Source organism: Vulpes lagopus, chromosome X (assembly GCF_018345385.1).
Source record: "Vulpes lagopus strain Blue_001 chromosome X, ASM1834538v1, whole genome shotgun sequence".
Lineage (NCBI taxonomy): Eukaryota > Metazoa > Chordata > Mammalia > Carnivora > Canidae > Vulpes > Vulpes lagopus.
This window is the reverse complement of record NC_054848.1, coordinates 36,235,304-36,247,893: the sequence shown is the minus strand read 5'-3', so window position 1 is coordinate 36,247,893 and position 12,590 is coordinate 36,235,304. Positions and strand designations below refer to the sequence as shown.

Genomic DNA, 12,590 nt, shown 5'->3' with positions numbered 1-12,590 from the left:
GGCATAGTCATCCTAGTGGAGGCAGGGTAGAGAGGAAAGAACACTTTCACAATTAGTGGGGGCAGTAGAATATGTTAAATATTTTCCAGGAGTGTATCAAAAGTGTTATTGTATATGCCCCCTCTACAGGACAAGTACAACTCCGCTTAAAGGACTTGTACTCTAACAAGTGATCAGGATTGTTCACAAGGTGTGTGACCACATTCATTTGGGCTTTATTTCTGATGGTGGAAAGTGGTCACTACCATACTTGAGAGTAGACTATGCCATCACAAAGATTTTTTTTACTAAGAAGAATCCTATTTGACTTTGGAAAATGTTTAATTAGCTGTGAATTAGAAACTATGAAAGTGTTGCAAAGCCTTGTATAAATGTGAAAATGTTTTCTTTTATATAAAACCACACCAAGTTTTAAATAATATAGTCAGTTATTCATTAAATATTTACTGTGTGCTCAGTCTTCTGCTGGGTATTGGGTGGGAATATGTTGAAAGTATAAAGCATACTTGTTCTTAGGACTTTACACTGTTGTTGAACTGTTGAGCTTGAATATGTGCATTTGCTCCTTGCACACCCAATAGGTGTAGCTAAAGATAATGGGAAGAGCATTGAATATAGATACAGATTTGATTTGTATCTCTGTCACATACTTCTCTACTTACTTAGGGAAATTGAGAATGAAAAGAATGCTGACATCATGGGGTGACTATAAGAATGAAAATATAACAAGGAGCGTTTCCCATTTTGCTTGGTGAATAGCAATTAATTAATAATGATTATTAATACCTAATTAGTAATTATTAGTAATAGTAATGAATAGTTTCTTTACTTTCTCTTCTAGAAGTCTGTTTCCTCAGTGTAATAGCTACAGCAGATATACTGGAGTCTGAGCTACTGAATAAGTGAATGAATGAAATATTGGATTTGAAAACATTTCATAAGCCTGAAAGCATTATGAAGATGTTGGCTAACTTAATATTTGAATAATTTCATTAATAGATATAATCTGCAATGTTTCATATATATGTATATATGTATGTATGTAAATGCTAAATGTGTGTGTCAAATGTTATGATATGGACATATAGGGTTATAGAATTTAAACAAATGAAAGCCTTAATGTAGCTGGTAATCCACCGAGGGGGCTTTCTGGAGAGGTGGGATTGGAATGGGACCTTGGATTAAGGTAGATTTTGAATATGGGGAACAATATATGCAGAAACATATGCCAAAAAAGAAAGAAAATGTTCAGGGAATAGTAATAAGACTGGCCTGTCTAGAGAGCGAGGTATTCTTGAAGAGCCATCAGCTAGAATAGGAAGAAGAGGCAAGGTGTGGCTGACACAGCAACAGACCTTACTGATCTGCTAAGAACTAGAAAAGAAAACCACTTTTAAGTTTGGGGCAAGATAGTATTATTCTGTCACCAACACATCAGTTTGCTAGAATATGTTTGTATTGAAAAAAAAAAGAATATGTTTGTGGCCATTGACTTTGGTAATGGAAATATAAGCCAAAATAAATTATGAATTAGCTATTTTTTTCCTTCTACAGTATGTAGCCTGAATTCCCAGTTAGTGGTGATAACTATAGCAAAATATTTTAGAATCCTTGTTGGATTCTTAAAATATTACGTGATGTGGCTAGGTACAAGTAATTTTGGAACTTGACTCAAAAATATGCCCATAATCCCCAGCATTGCCCTTTTCTGAGACTTTTTGTTGTGATAACTTACAGGAAATTGATGGCCAGTTTTCTACACCTTATGCTATTTGATGCTACCATTTGTTTGTTCTTTGTATTTCTTTCCATGTAGATTTTCAGTGTTAAGATGGTTATAATCTCCTTTCTAATTTGTCTATTTTTCATCAAAAGAAAGGAGATTTAAATAACTTATTGGAATCATTAGTTGTAAGCCAACTAATAACTTTATTATAGTGTATTCCGTTTCAGTATTTTCTTCCTGCAATTTCTTCTTACATTCTTTTTCACATTTCTCCACAGTATGGATGGAGCAGATCTGTGTTTTGAAATCGTAAAGCGAGCTGATGCTGGTTTTGTTTACAGTGAAGCTGTAGCCAGGTAAGTCATTCATCATTCGTATTGACTCCCCAGAGGTCAAGGCAGAAATAAAAGAAGGAAATGACAAAGAAATCATATGAAGTGACCTGCTTTTTGAACTGATGATGAGCATACTGCCACTCTTTCCTACAAGGAGCATGTCAGTTTTAGTGTGCGTTAGTGGGACCAAAGTAATGACTGGAAATGCAAAATACTGAACAATTAATTTATCTATTAATACAGGTTTACAGCTCAACATAGTACTGCTATGTTTCCCATTTCTGATGACTTTAATTCCAGGAGATATTTCATAGCTCAAGAATTAAGAAGATGCAAATTTGGATTTTTGTGTGTTTTGGGCAGATGTGCCTTATTAGTTCTTTACTCTGCCTTTTAGTGATAGCAGATTGTTATGTGACTGGTTAATCTGATGAAATGCCCAGAACAGTAGAAGGAATAAAAATAAAAGCACAGTTTTCCTGCTAAATATATTTGCTTCAGGCCAGTGTGTGATCTTCAGGCCAAGCAAATGGTGGCCGTTGTTCTAAGTCAAATTGTTGTGAAGAACTAATAGCTCAAAATAAGGAGTAAAGTTGAACAATCACAGGGGCCATGCACCAGGCCACTTGCTCATAGATTTAGAGCAGTATAACTTTCTGCCTTGGTGGCATTCAATCATATCATAAATACCGACTTTGGTGGGTTGTCTTTTTAATACATGGGATCTGCTTAGTCACCAACCATAATATGTTGAAGGATTCAAACCTACAGCTCTAACAGGCTTTCTTAATCCCATTTTTCTATTAGTTTTGAGTTCGTATCAAATTAAAATTTCGTACAATTTAAAATTTTTATTCTGTATTCTGCTTCAGAATTTAAAAGCATTCTTTAATACCAAAATAGACCATGCATTCTTGATTCTTCTTATGATACAGCGGTAAATCACTTTATCCAACTAAATGAAACTCTCAGGTCCTTGTGTATCATTGTTTATACTTATCATTGTTTATACTTCAAGAATTTGAAGCACCCTGCCTTTTGTACTTTCCCATCTTAATCTCTTTCAACAGCAGCATCAAGTAGTGAAAACTAAAAATTCTGATTTTTATAAAACAGTGAAGCTTGATGAAGTAAGATGCCTTTTGTCCATTTGAACCACGGTAACACTTTGGGTACCTGGCACGTGTGCTGTCGGGGTTAATACTAAACCGGTACCACTTTTACTGTGTTCCCCACTCATCCATGCGGCTTTTCCTCAACTTTGAGCCTGTCTGTGCCACTGGCCTAGGTGTCAGGATAAGGAGAATAGTCCTATGTAGAGGTGATGCCATACAGTGAAATGAAAGGAACTTTCCAGAATGGTACAGTAAAGAGTAGCCTTGGGACCAGTAGATGACACTGCAAAAAAGAGAAATTAGGCACAATTAAACACCCTTCCTAAAAATTACAAAAGGCAGGGAGGGGCATCCTCACAAAGTAGTATTAGGCATGTCCCCTTTTGCAGAGGATCAGTAACCATACAACAAGGGTATGTAGAGCCTTCCTTTGGTTGTAGAGCATTCAACCAGATGACTTCAGACCTTCCCTCCTCCTCTCTGATTGTGTGATTCATTGTTGGGAAATTTAGCTTGTATCAGTATTCTAGTGAGACCAACTGCAAGAAGACTCCGAGGCACCAAGTAATCAAATTGATAATGTTTTTCTCCAACTGGCTGAGCTTCAAAAGAAGCAGCAAAGCATGGCATAAAATAAAACTGCATACAATCCTTACAACCCAATTAGTGATTACCTCTGTTCTTTCAAGAATGATGAGTTGTGGAATATGCTAACATAATCAGATTATCAAATCAAACTCTTAACAAACCAGAGTGATGTTCTTACCTAGTACCAAGCTTTACTAAATAATTACAACGATACAATCAAAAGGCTCAGCTGAAACAGAGAGGTCTGGATTTTCAAGGGCAGCTTCCCACCTCAGAAATGCACCTCTGGCCCAGAGTATATGAGGTCTCTACATGAGGTTTGTGGTATCCCACACACAGAAGGGAGCATTGCAATTACGAGACATCTCCATTGTACCAAGCCTCAGGGTGTTGTATAGCTTCCATGACCTTCTCTAGGAAGTCAGCCATACCTCAAAGATCCCAGGTTCCATTTACCATAGGTAATCCTTAGCCAGGCACATTCTTTTAAGAGCATTTCAGGGATAAGGTCTCTTCTGCTTAGCAGGAGCATTAGTTAATCTCTTTACCTAGAGTCTCCTCCCCTCTTTTCCTCCACCACCATGGAAATGGAGCCTTCCATCAGAAGTCAGTGGTTTGCAGGCCAGTTCTTTCCTTCCCCTAAGTTGTCCTCATTCCCGATCCTTACAGGCAAACTTATGTATTGCGAAGTTTCTCTGAAAGTATAGGCTACTGTGATGAGTCATGAAAATGAAGCTTTCTAATTAAAATTTAGTCAGCAATTCTAGGCTGTGTGGGTAGATTTTGCTTCTCTTTTTATTCTGCTTGCACACTGTTCACGTGCACAGCCTGCCAGAGTCATGACTGGGAGAGTAGAGAAAGATCACTTTAAATCTGTAATATCTGGGAAGAAAAAAGTGTATCCTCCCCCAACACACTCCAGAGATTCTGATATGTATGTATATTTGGGTCAAATAATTGAGTACTCTGATAATTAGGTTAAAATGCTCATTCACTGAGGGTTTTTTTTCTTAATGAGGCTTTGAGATAGGAATTTTCCTCGGGCTAAAGATATATAAGTGGCCATCTTAGTACTATGTATCCAAAGTAGTCTATACTGTAGGTGTAAGCTATGTCCACATTACCTAATTTAAACTTACCCACTGGGACGCCTGGGTGGCTCAGTGTTTGAGCATTTGTCTTAGGCTCAGGGTGTAATCCCAGCCCTGGGATTGAGTCCCATAAAAATCTTTAAAAAAAAAAACTTACCCACTATTCTAATGTTCACATCTAGATGCACAAATAGGCTGTTCCTAAACCTTTGACTAAACAATAATAATAGTATTGTAATAATGACTTACCCTTTGTAGCGTGGTTTAGAGTTTACAAAGCACTTTTACATTTGTCTCTACCATTTCAGGGATCACGTAGCCTTCAAAGCCTGATTTGAGCCAGAAAAGGACCAAGTTAAGTATCCCTAACTTAAACAGAAAATTATAGGCTGCACAGGCTCAGGCAAAGATCATATGACCACAACCCCTTTTGTGTGCATTTGCAAAGTAAGAAAAATTGACGTGACAACTAAGAACCGCATGAGCCAAGTTTTGTGCTTTACAGCCCAGTTGTGAAGAGACAGTGATAAGTCTAGGGTTATTGGGGGTTTTTTTTTCCTACTTTTCATTTTAAAAATGGAACCTTCTGATCAATTGTAGCACATGAAATAATGCATATGCCAATGAGAGGGATGTTCATGTGAATTTGATAGTAGCATACCCAAAAGGGAACTTGGCAGAAATGCCTTTTAGTTGTATAGCAAGAGAGGGGGGAAAAATTTTTTTTGAGTCACAAAGATACACACAATGGCATTCCACAAAGATACACACAATGGCATTCACAAGTACTGGTAAATTATTTAGTTTTTATTTCTTTAAAGTGTGAGGAATATAAGATCTGGAAAGATAAAAGCAATAAATATATAATAAGTAATGTGTATATTGCATTTCCATGTCATGGCTGATTGGGAAGGAAAAGGGGAAAATGAAAAAGGAGGGGGGATAATAGGAAAAAAGAGAAAGACACGAAGGGAGTAAAATACAGAGGAAGAAAGGATAAGAAGACACTTGACAGAAAGAAATAGGATTAAATGAAGAACTTTAGAATTAATGGAGAGAAGTCAAAGTGACCTCTGAGGTAATACTGAATACAGCTTTTACTCTGGTGATACACTGTTGCTAGTTGACCCTGTTAGCACTTTTTAATGACTGTTCTTCAAAATGCTGACTCCTCCTGTTTTCACCTGCACCTGGGGGTGGAGGGAAAGCCTCTGCAGACCCCTGCTGGCCTCCTGATGAGTCCAACTTCCTAGGATTTAGGCCCAGAACAACTCTGCTTTGTTAAAAGATGCCCCAACTAAAATTTGATTATGTTGCAAAAAGAAATTTTACGCATAAAGCGGTTCTTTCCTCTTATTTGTCCTTAGAGCTAAATGGAAATAAGGCAGAGAGCCAGCCTCTGCCAGCAGATAAAAGGCTCTCACCCCTTAATTCAGAATCCATGGTGTACCTCTGAGCACTGTTCACTTAATAGCAATCCATTGTAACTAAGTAAAATTAACCGAGTGTCTGAGACTTGCTTCTCCACCTCACCCATATTTTCAGCTTGAATTTTTCCTTTGCATAGCTATTTTACTTATAAACTGTGTGAAATTCTTTTGACTTGGTTATCTTAGAAAATACAGAACACATTATTTCTTCATGAAGCTTATAAACTCATGAGTCTGCCAGCTTTTTCATTATGAAGCCTCACATTCCACCAGTCGTGTCTACTCAAATGAAAAGTGTCCATGGGCAGTGCACATGAAGGTGGGAGTTACAAACTAGGGATGCTATATATTAAGTTTTAAAAATAAAAAAATGTTATTACAGTTTTAGATTTCTTTTGTTTTTCTACAGTCATTACATGAGACAGATACTAGAAGCTCTACGCTACTGTCATGATAATAACATAATTCACAGGGATGTGAAGGTAAGTTATTTTTGTCACTAATGTTTATGAAGAGAAACTGATAAGTGATAATGATCAGAAGTATTTCATTACTCATCTTACGGAGAGCATCTTAAGGTTAATTTTACTTCCAAATAAATATTTATTTAACTGCTTTATATTTGAAGAGTCATACACATTCTTAACAGGAACAATTTTATCATTTCAATTTCCTTATTCTTATTAAAATGTACATGTATTCTGAAATTCTGTTATTCTTCTTTTGCTATTATGTGTATAAGAGAAATGAAAAAAAACCAACAAATAGGAAGAACCAGATAATATCCTATCCTAAGTTAATGGCGGGGGAGGTTGGTTGATAATTGGTTTACTTGGTTCATATAAGAAAAGTTCATTATATGCTTTTATCTTCGTAGTGTTGCAGTACAAAAGAGTCACCATTTTTTTTGCTCCCAGTATCAAGTTCATGAGAACTGTCAATCCCTGGTATGCAATGGTGTCAGGCAGAATGTGGAGACTCACCAGAAAGAAAACCAATGGGCCTTCCACCTGACACCCAGCCCCTTCCAAGGCTTTGAATTGCTAAGAGCCCCCTGATGTCTCTCTAGCCCTACTACCCACTTTCTCTTTCTGGCATTTTGTTACTGGTCTCTCTCTAACACACAGCATCCACAGACATGGGGCTCTCCTTCCTTTAAAACATATTATCGAATGCCTGGCTTCTTCAATGTCTTTTAATGGTTAAAGAAATTACTAAGTACAGTTTAAATTTTCTAGAACGTTTGGGAAATTTTAACTAAAATTCTTGTGGTTAGGGGCACCTGCGTTGCTCAGTGGTTGAGCATCTGCCTTTGGCTCAGGTCATGATCCCAGGGCCCTGGGATCGAGTCCTGCATCAGGCCCCCCACAGGGAGTCTGCTTCTCCCTCTGCCTCTCTTTCTCTCTCTCTCTCATTCTGTGTCTGTCATGCATAAAAAATAAAACTTAAAAAATAAAATAAAATATAATTCTTGTGGTTAAAACTGAAGTAAAAGCATGAGCAATTCCAAAAACAGTCTAGTGGAATGTTTACCATAGCAAATGAAAAAAATCATGGGAGAAATGTAGAAAATGCACATGAGTTATAAAATATCTTACTGTTTTCAAATGTGGTGATAGGAAAACAAGATGGTTAATATCAATACTCAATACTGAACAGCCCACTGGATACATTGTACTTTTGTAGAAAAGTGTTTTTCAGTTATGCAAAGAGCAAGAAGTGTAAAAAAAATAAAAGGAGAGAAATTGTTTTTTTAATTTATTTTTTATTGGTGTTCAATTTGCCAACATATAGAATAACACCCAGTGCTCATGCCATCAAGTGCCCCCCTCAGTGCCCGTCACCCAGTCACCCCCATCCCCCGCCCACCTCCCTTTCTACAACCCCTTGTTCGTTTCCCAGAGTTAGGAGTCTCTCATGTTCTGTCTCCCTTTCTGATATTTCCCACTCATTTTTTAGGAGGGAAATTGTTAATGATAGTAACAGGCTGTGTTACTCTTCTGCATTTAATTAATATATTAAAATGCATATATAAAGAGTAAAAGCTCTCTCCTTATATATATTATAAATTATATGATAAAAATAACACTTTGAAAACTTAAAATGTATAGATTCCTAGTTCATATAATAGCACTGCGTTAAAAACTTTTGCTCAAGGGGCAATTTTATTTTGAGTTCTCTTCTTGAAAAGTAATGATATAAACATCATATAATAAATAATGATTGACAATATACTGTACTGTAATACTTTTGATAATACAGTCAGCTTTTGATTAGTCATGGTATTTGATATGATAATCCAAAACCAAACAAAATCCCAAAGTAGTTATATTTGAATATCATGCTTCAGCTTCTCATTTACCTTCTGGTTGATTTATTCAACAAATATTCAAGTGCCTGCTTTCATGCAAAATGCCGTGCTTGGAGACCTAGAGGTATTATGATGATCTCAGTAGGGAGATGAGGCAGTGTATCTATTACCGATGGCTGCAGATCAGCACGCAACTAAACCTGGTGACTTCAGACAACAACTGCCAATTATTTGCTCACAGTTCTGCAGTTTGGGGCAGAGCTTGATGGGGGACTGCTCAATTCTATTTGACAGACTGTGGGCTCAGGTAGCATGGCTAGTCCCCACATAGGCTTCACTCTTGTGGCATGTCAGCTGAAGTGACCACAACAGCTGGGAGCTGGCTGGGCCCTCTTCGTAGTCTCTCATTCAAGGTACTCCTCCCTCCCTCCCTCCTCCTGCCCTCTCTCTATCTTCATGGGGCCCCCTCTTAAGCAGGACAATGTCTAACGGCCCCAAATAAGCAAAAATGGAAGTTGCCAGGCCTCTTGAAGCCTTGGCCTGAAGCTGACAACTGTGTCATGTTCTCTGCATTATGTTGACCAATAGGTTACAAGACTAGCCTGGATTCAGGAGGAGGAAAAATAGATTGTACCTTCTGTTTGAAAGAGTGATGTATGTGCACAAGGATAAGAACTTGTCTATGGCCACCTTTACGGACAAGCAAAACCATTATTGTCCAAGGTAGAGGGTGGGGAAATAGCATTAAAAGAGCCAGAGAAGTTTCATGGAGGTCACATTTGCATCATGGGGTAGTTACATAAAGATAAGAGGGCATTTCACAGAAAGGCTCAAATTTAGTTTTGCATTAGATTTTATTTGTTTATTATTCCTAAGGCACATGCCAAATAATTTTGAGGAAACACCCAGGAATGTGCTGAGGAAGAGAAGATAGAAGTAATTCTCAAACCTCAAGTAAGAAGAAACCAACTTTCTGGTACCATCGTTCAGTTGGCAGGTGGACACAATACAGAGCACACATTAATGTTGATATCCTTTATATCATATATTATATTATATATAAAATATTTCAGTACCTGAATCTATACATTTTGTATGAGTAAATGGAATACCCACGTTTAGCTACTCAGCAATTTTGAATTTGAGTAAATTTTTCTTAAGACACTCATCCAAAACTATGCATCGAGTGCTTCCTGTGTATTGGGCACTATCTAGGAACCAGAGCTAGATCAATGAGCAAAACAGACAGAATCACTGCCCCCATGGAGCAAACTGACTTTTCTAGTTCAGGGACACCAACACTAACCAATGAGCATAAATAAGTCAACTATATGGTAGGTTAGGAGATGAAATGGACTGCTGGAGAAAAAAAGAGCAGCCAAAGGGATAGGGACTGCTTAGAGAAGGGGTTGCAGTTTTAAACAGAGTGGTCAGAGCAGGCCATATTGAGAAGCTGACATCTGAGCAAGGACTCACAGGAGGAGAGAAGGTGAGCTGACAGATATCCAGAGCATTCTGGGTACAAGGAACAGCCAGTGCAAAGGCACTAAAAGCAGGAGCATAACAGACCTATTTGCAGACTATCAAGGAGGCCAGTGTGGCTTGGGGTAAAATAAGCCATGAGAAGAGTGGGTAGGTAGATGAGGTTAGAGAGGAAAGGAGGAGAGAGGGAGGGGCTTTGACTTCTATTCTGAGTGAAATGAGGATTCCCTGGAGAATTTTGAGCAACCTATGATCTGACTTTCCACGGTAACAGCAGTACATTGCTTTGTTGGTGATGCAGTGAACCAGGGGCTCACAGGTGGAAGCAGGCAAACAAGAGATGGTCCTGCCTGGCAGGGCTAGAGTGGTAATGATGGAAGGGGTAAAGACAAAGTTTCCAGATATATTCTGAAAGTTGTACCAACAGGATTTGCTAATACAACTTCAGTAACTCGGGTAACCCAAGGTAACTTTATTCAGGACCTTGTCACAAGAGGTTTCCAACATAGTGGTCATTCTAAAACTTTAATAATGGTACATCTCACACAGCTAATAATGTCAAACTTCAATTTGACGTGTTGCTAATATGTTTGTTAATAAAACAGCCTGTTAGCTTTTCTTCACATTCAGGTATCCTATGTTCAGTGACTGGCCTATGTGTAGATTTCATTTGTGTAGAGGCTTTGGTTTCTATAGTTTGTTTTTGTCAAAGTGTTCTTCCCTTTCACTTAACTAAAGAAAATATGAGAGCACTGCAATGTTTAATTCCTTTTAGAAGAATTTAGATTACTTAATCATCTGTTTCAACTCACCAAGAATATTCTCTCCCTTTCCTTCTCTCTCATAATCCTTGGCACTGAACCCAAAGCATTAGGTTTTGGTCCTAATGCCAAAGGTCCTGGCATTTTATTGATTAGTAATACTTTTTTTCTTAACTTGACAGGCATTTCTTTTTGAAATCATTATAATTCAATCTTAAAATGTTTGGTCATATCTAAGTTAGATTGGAGTATGTGGTACCTCATGACCTGCAGTGAGAACTTGCTTTGGAGAAGCAAAAATTGTGTGAAAAGCAATTGTGTAATCCTTTGAAAGTCAGGGAAGCATATCATTATAGTACAGGTTTCTCCCAACTCCCAAACGTCCCACACCAGTGACATTTTGGGTCAGGTACTTTGTTATGGGAGGCTGTTCTTTGTATTATTGCCTCTATGCACTACCATACCAATAGCATTTCTCCTTAGTTGTGACAATCAGAAATGTCTCCAGATGGACAGAATGTCCCCTAGGGCACAAAAATCACCCCTGGTTAAGACCCACTGTATAATACTACACTGTTCCTACTTTACCTCCCCACAGGCATTAATTAAGGCATGTATGCTCTTTTTTTTCTGTCCTCTTCCCTTTTATTCCTCTTTTTCTTGTGAGAGGATGTGAAAACTTTCATTATGTTTCATGTCTTTCTCTTTTCTTCCTCTCACCCCGAAATTAAAAGAACTCTAAAAAGAACTGGCACAGTTGCCAAGGTAAATGCAAAGCCTGGCTCCTTGCCTGCCTTCATTGGCTCTGTTAAGCATTAAAAGTCAGTGGGTCTTTCTTGTCTCCCCTAACTCCTGGAGACAGCTTTACATGGCATCACCTGGACATGGAGAGGCAAAGCATTCTTAGAACTTTCTGTCGCTCTGACCTCCTGACATCCAATTTTAACAGCCGAAGTTGAAGTGACACCACTTCTCTAAATGCAAATGGACCTGCACACAGTCACTTTCTATTCCGAGTGGGACCTGTGCCCAGGAGGTTTGGGGGCTCAGTGTTTAGTTCTCAGAACTGTGCAAAACCCCATAGCCAGACAGTCATAGACACTCAGCCAGAAGCCTCCGCCCAAGCATTTCTGTATGCTCTTCCTTGAAATGATTTTCCTCCTAACTGGTGAATACGCCTGGCTGCTCTTTGGTCCCCTTCTGTTCTCAGTTCCCCTTTCACCTGCGGAGGGCCAGACTTTTACAAACAGGTGTTTGTCACATCACACCAGTTGCCATGGCAGTACAGATTCCGTACAGTATTTCTTCCCCTATTGCTCTTGGTTGCTGACACTTCTTCCACGTCTCTTACTCCCAACTTCCAAGAAGTCCCGCATGTTGTATAGAGAAATTGAAATTCTCATGAAGATGAAAATGGGTTTATTCTTTATTATAAGAGGGGCTCCAATTCATCTTCAGAATTACTTTCGAAGGTTGTTGAACATAATGTATGTGTTCGGCTTGAATGTGGGGTTTTAACAATTAGACCTAGAGAAATCTCTCATAAATTATAAGATCTTAAATTTGTCTTGTGTTTCTAATTGTTGTGCTTCTATTTTCCCACTCCACCCTTCAAAAAAAATCAACTACTTGATTTAGAAAAAAAAGAATGAGGGTTGCCTGGCTGGCTCAGTTGGTGGAGCGTGCAACTCTTTTGATCTTGGGGTCATGAGTTCAGACCCCATGTTGGGGGTAGAGATTACTTTAAAAAA

At 38.3% G+C, this 12,590-nt stretch overlaps 1 protein-coding gene across 8 annotated transcripts in view; it reads left to right on the top strand.

The window, feature by feature from the left end:
* CASK (calcium/calmodulin dependent serine protein kinase) overlaps positions 1 to 12,590 on the top strand; it is a 345,585-nt gene that overhangs the window by 163,271 nt on the left and 169,724 nt on the right. For all 8 annotated transcript variants that reach the window (XM_041740867.1, XM_041740864.1, XM_041740872.1 and 5 more), the window contains exons 4-5: positions 2,005 to 2,082; positions 6,695 to 6,767. In XM_041740867.1, the coding sequence (XP_041596801.1) occupies positions 2,005 to 2,082; positions 6,695 to 6,767 (151 nt within the window). The remainder of the gene's footprint in view (positions 1 to 2,004; positions 2,083 to 6,694; positions 6,768 to 12,590) is intronic.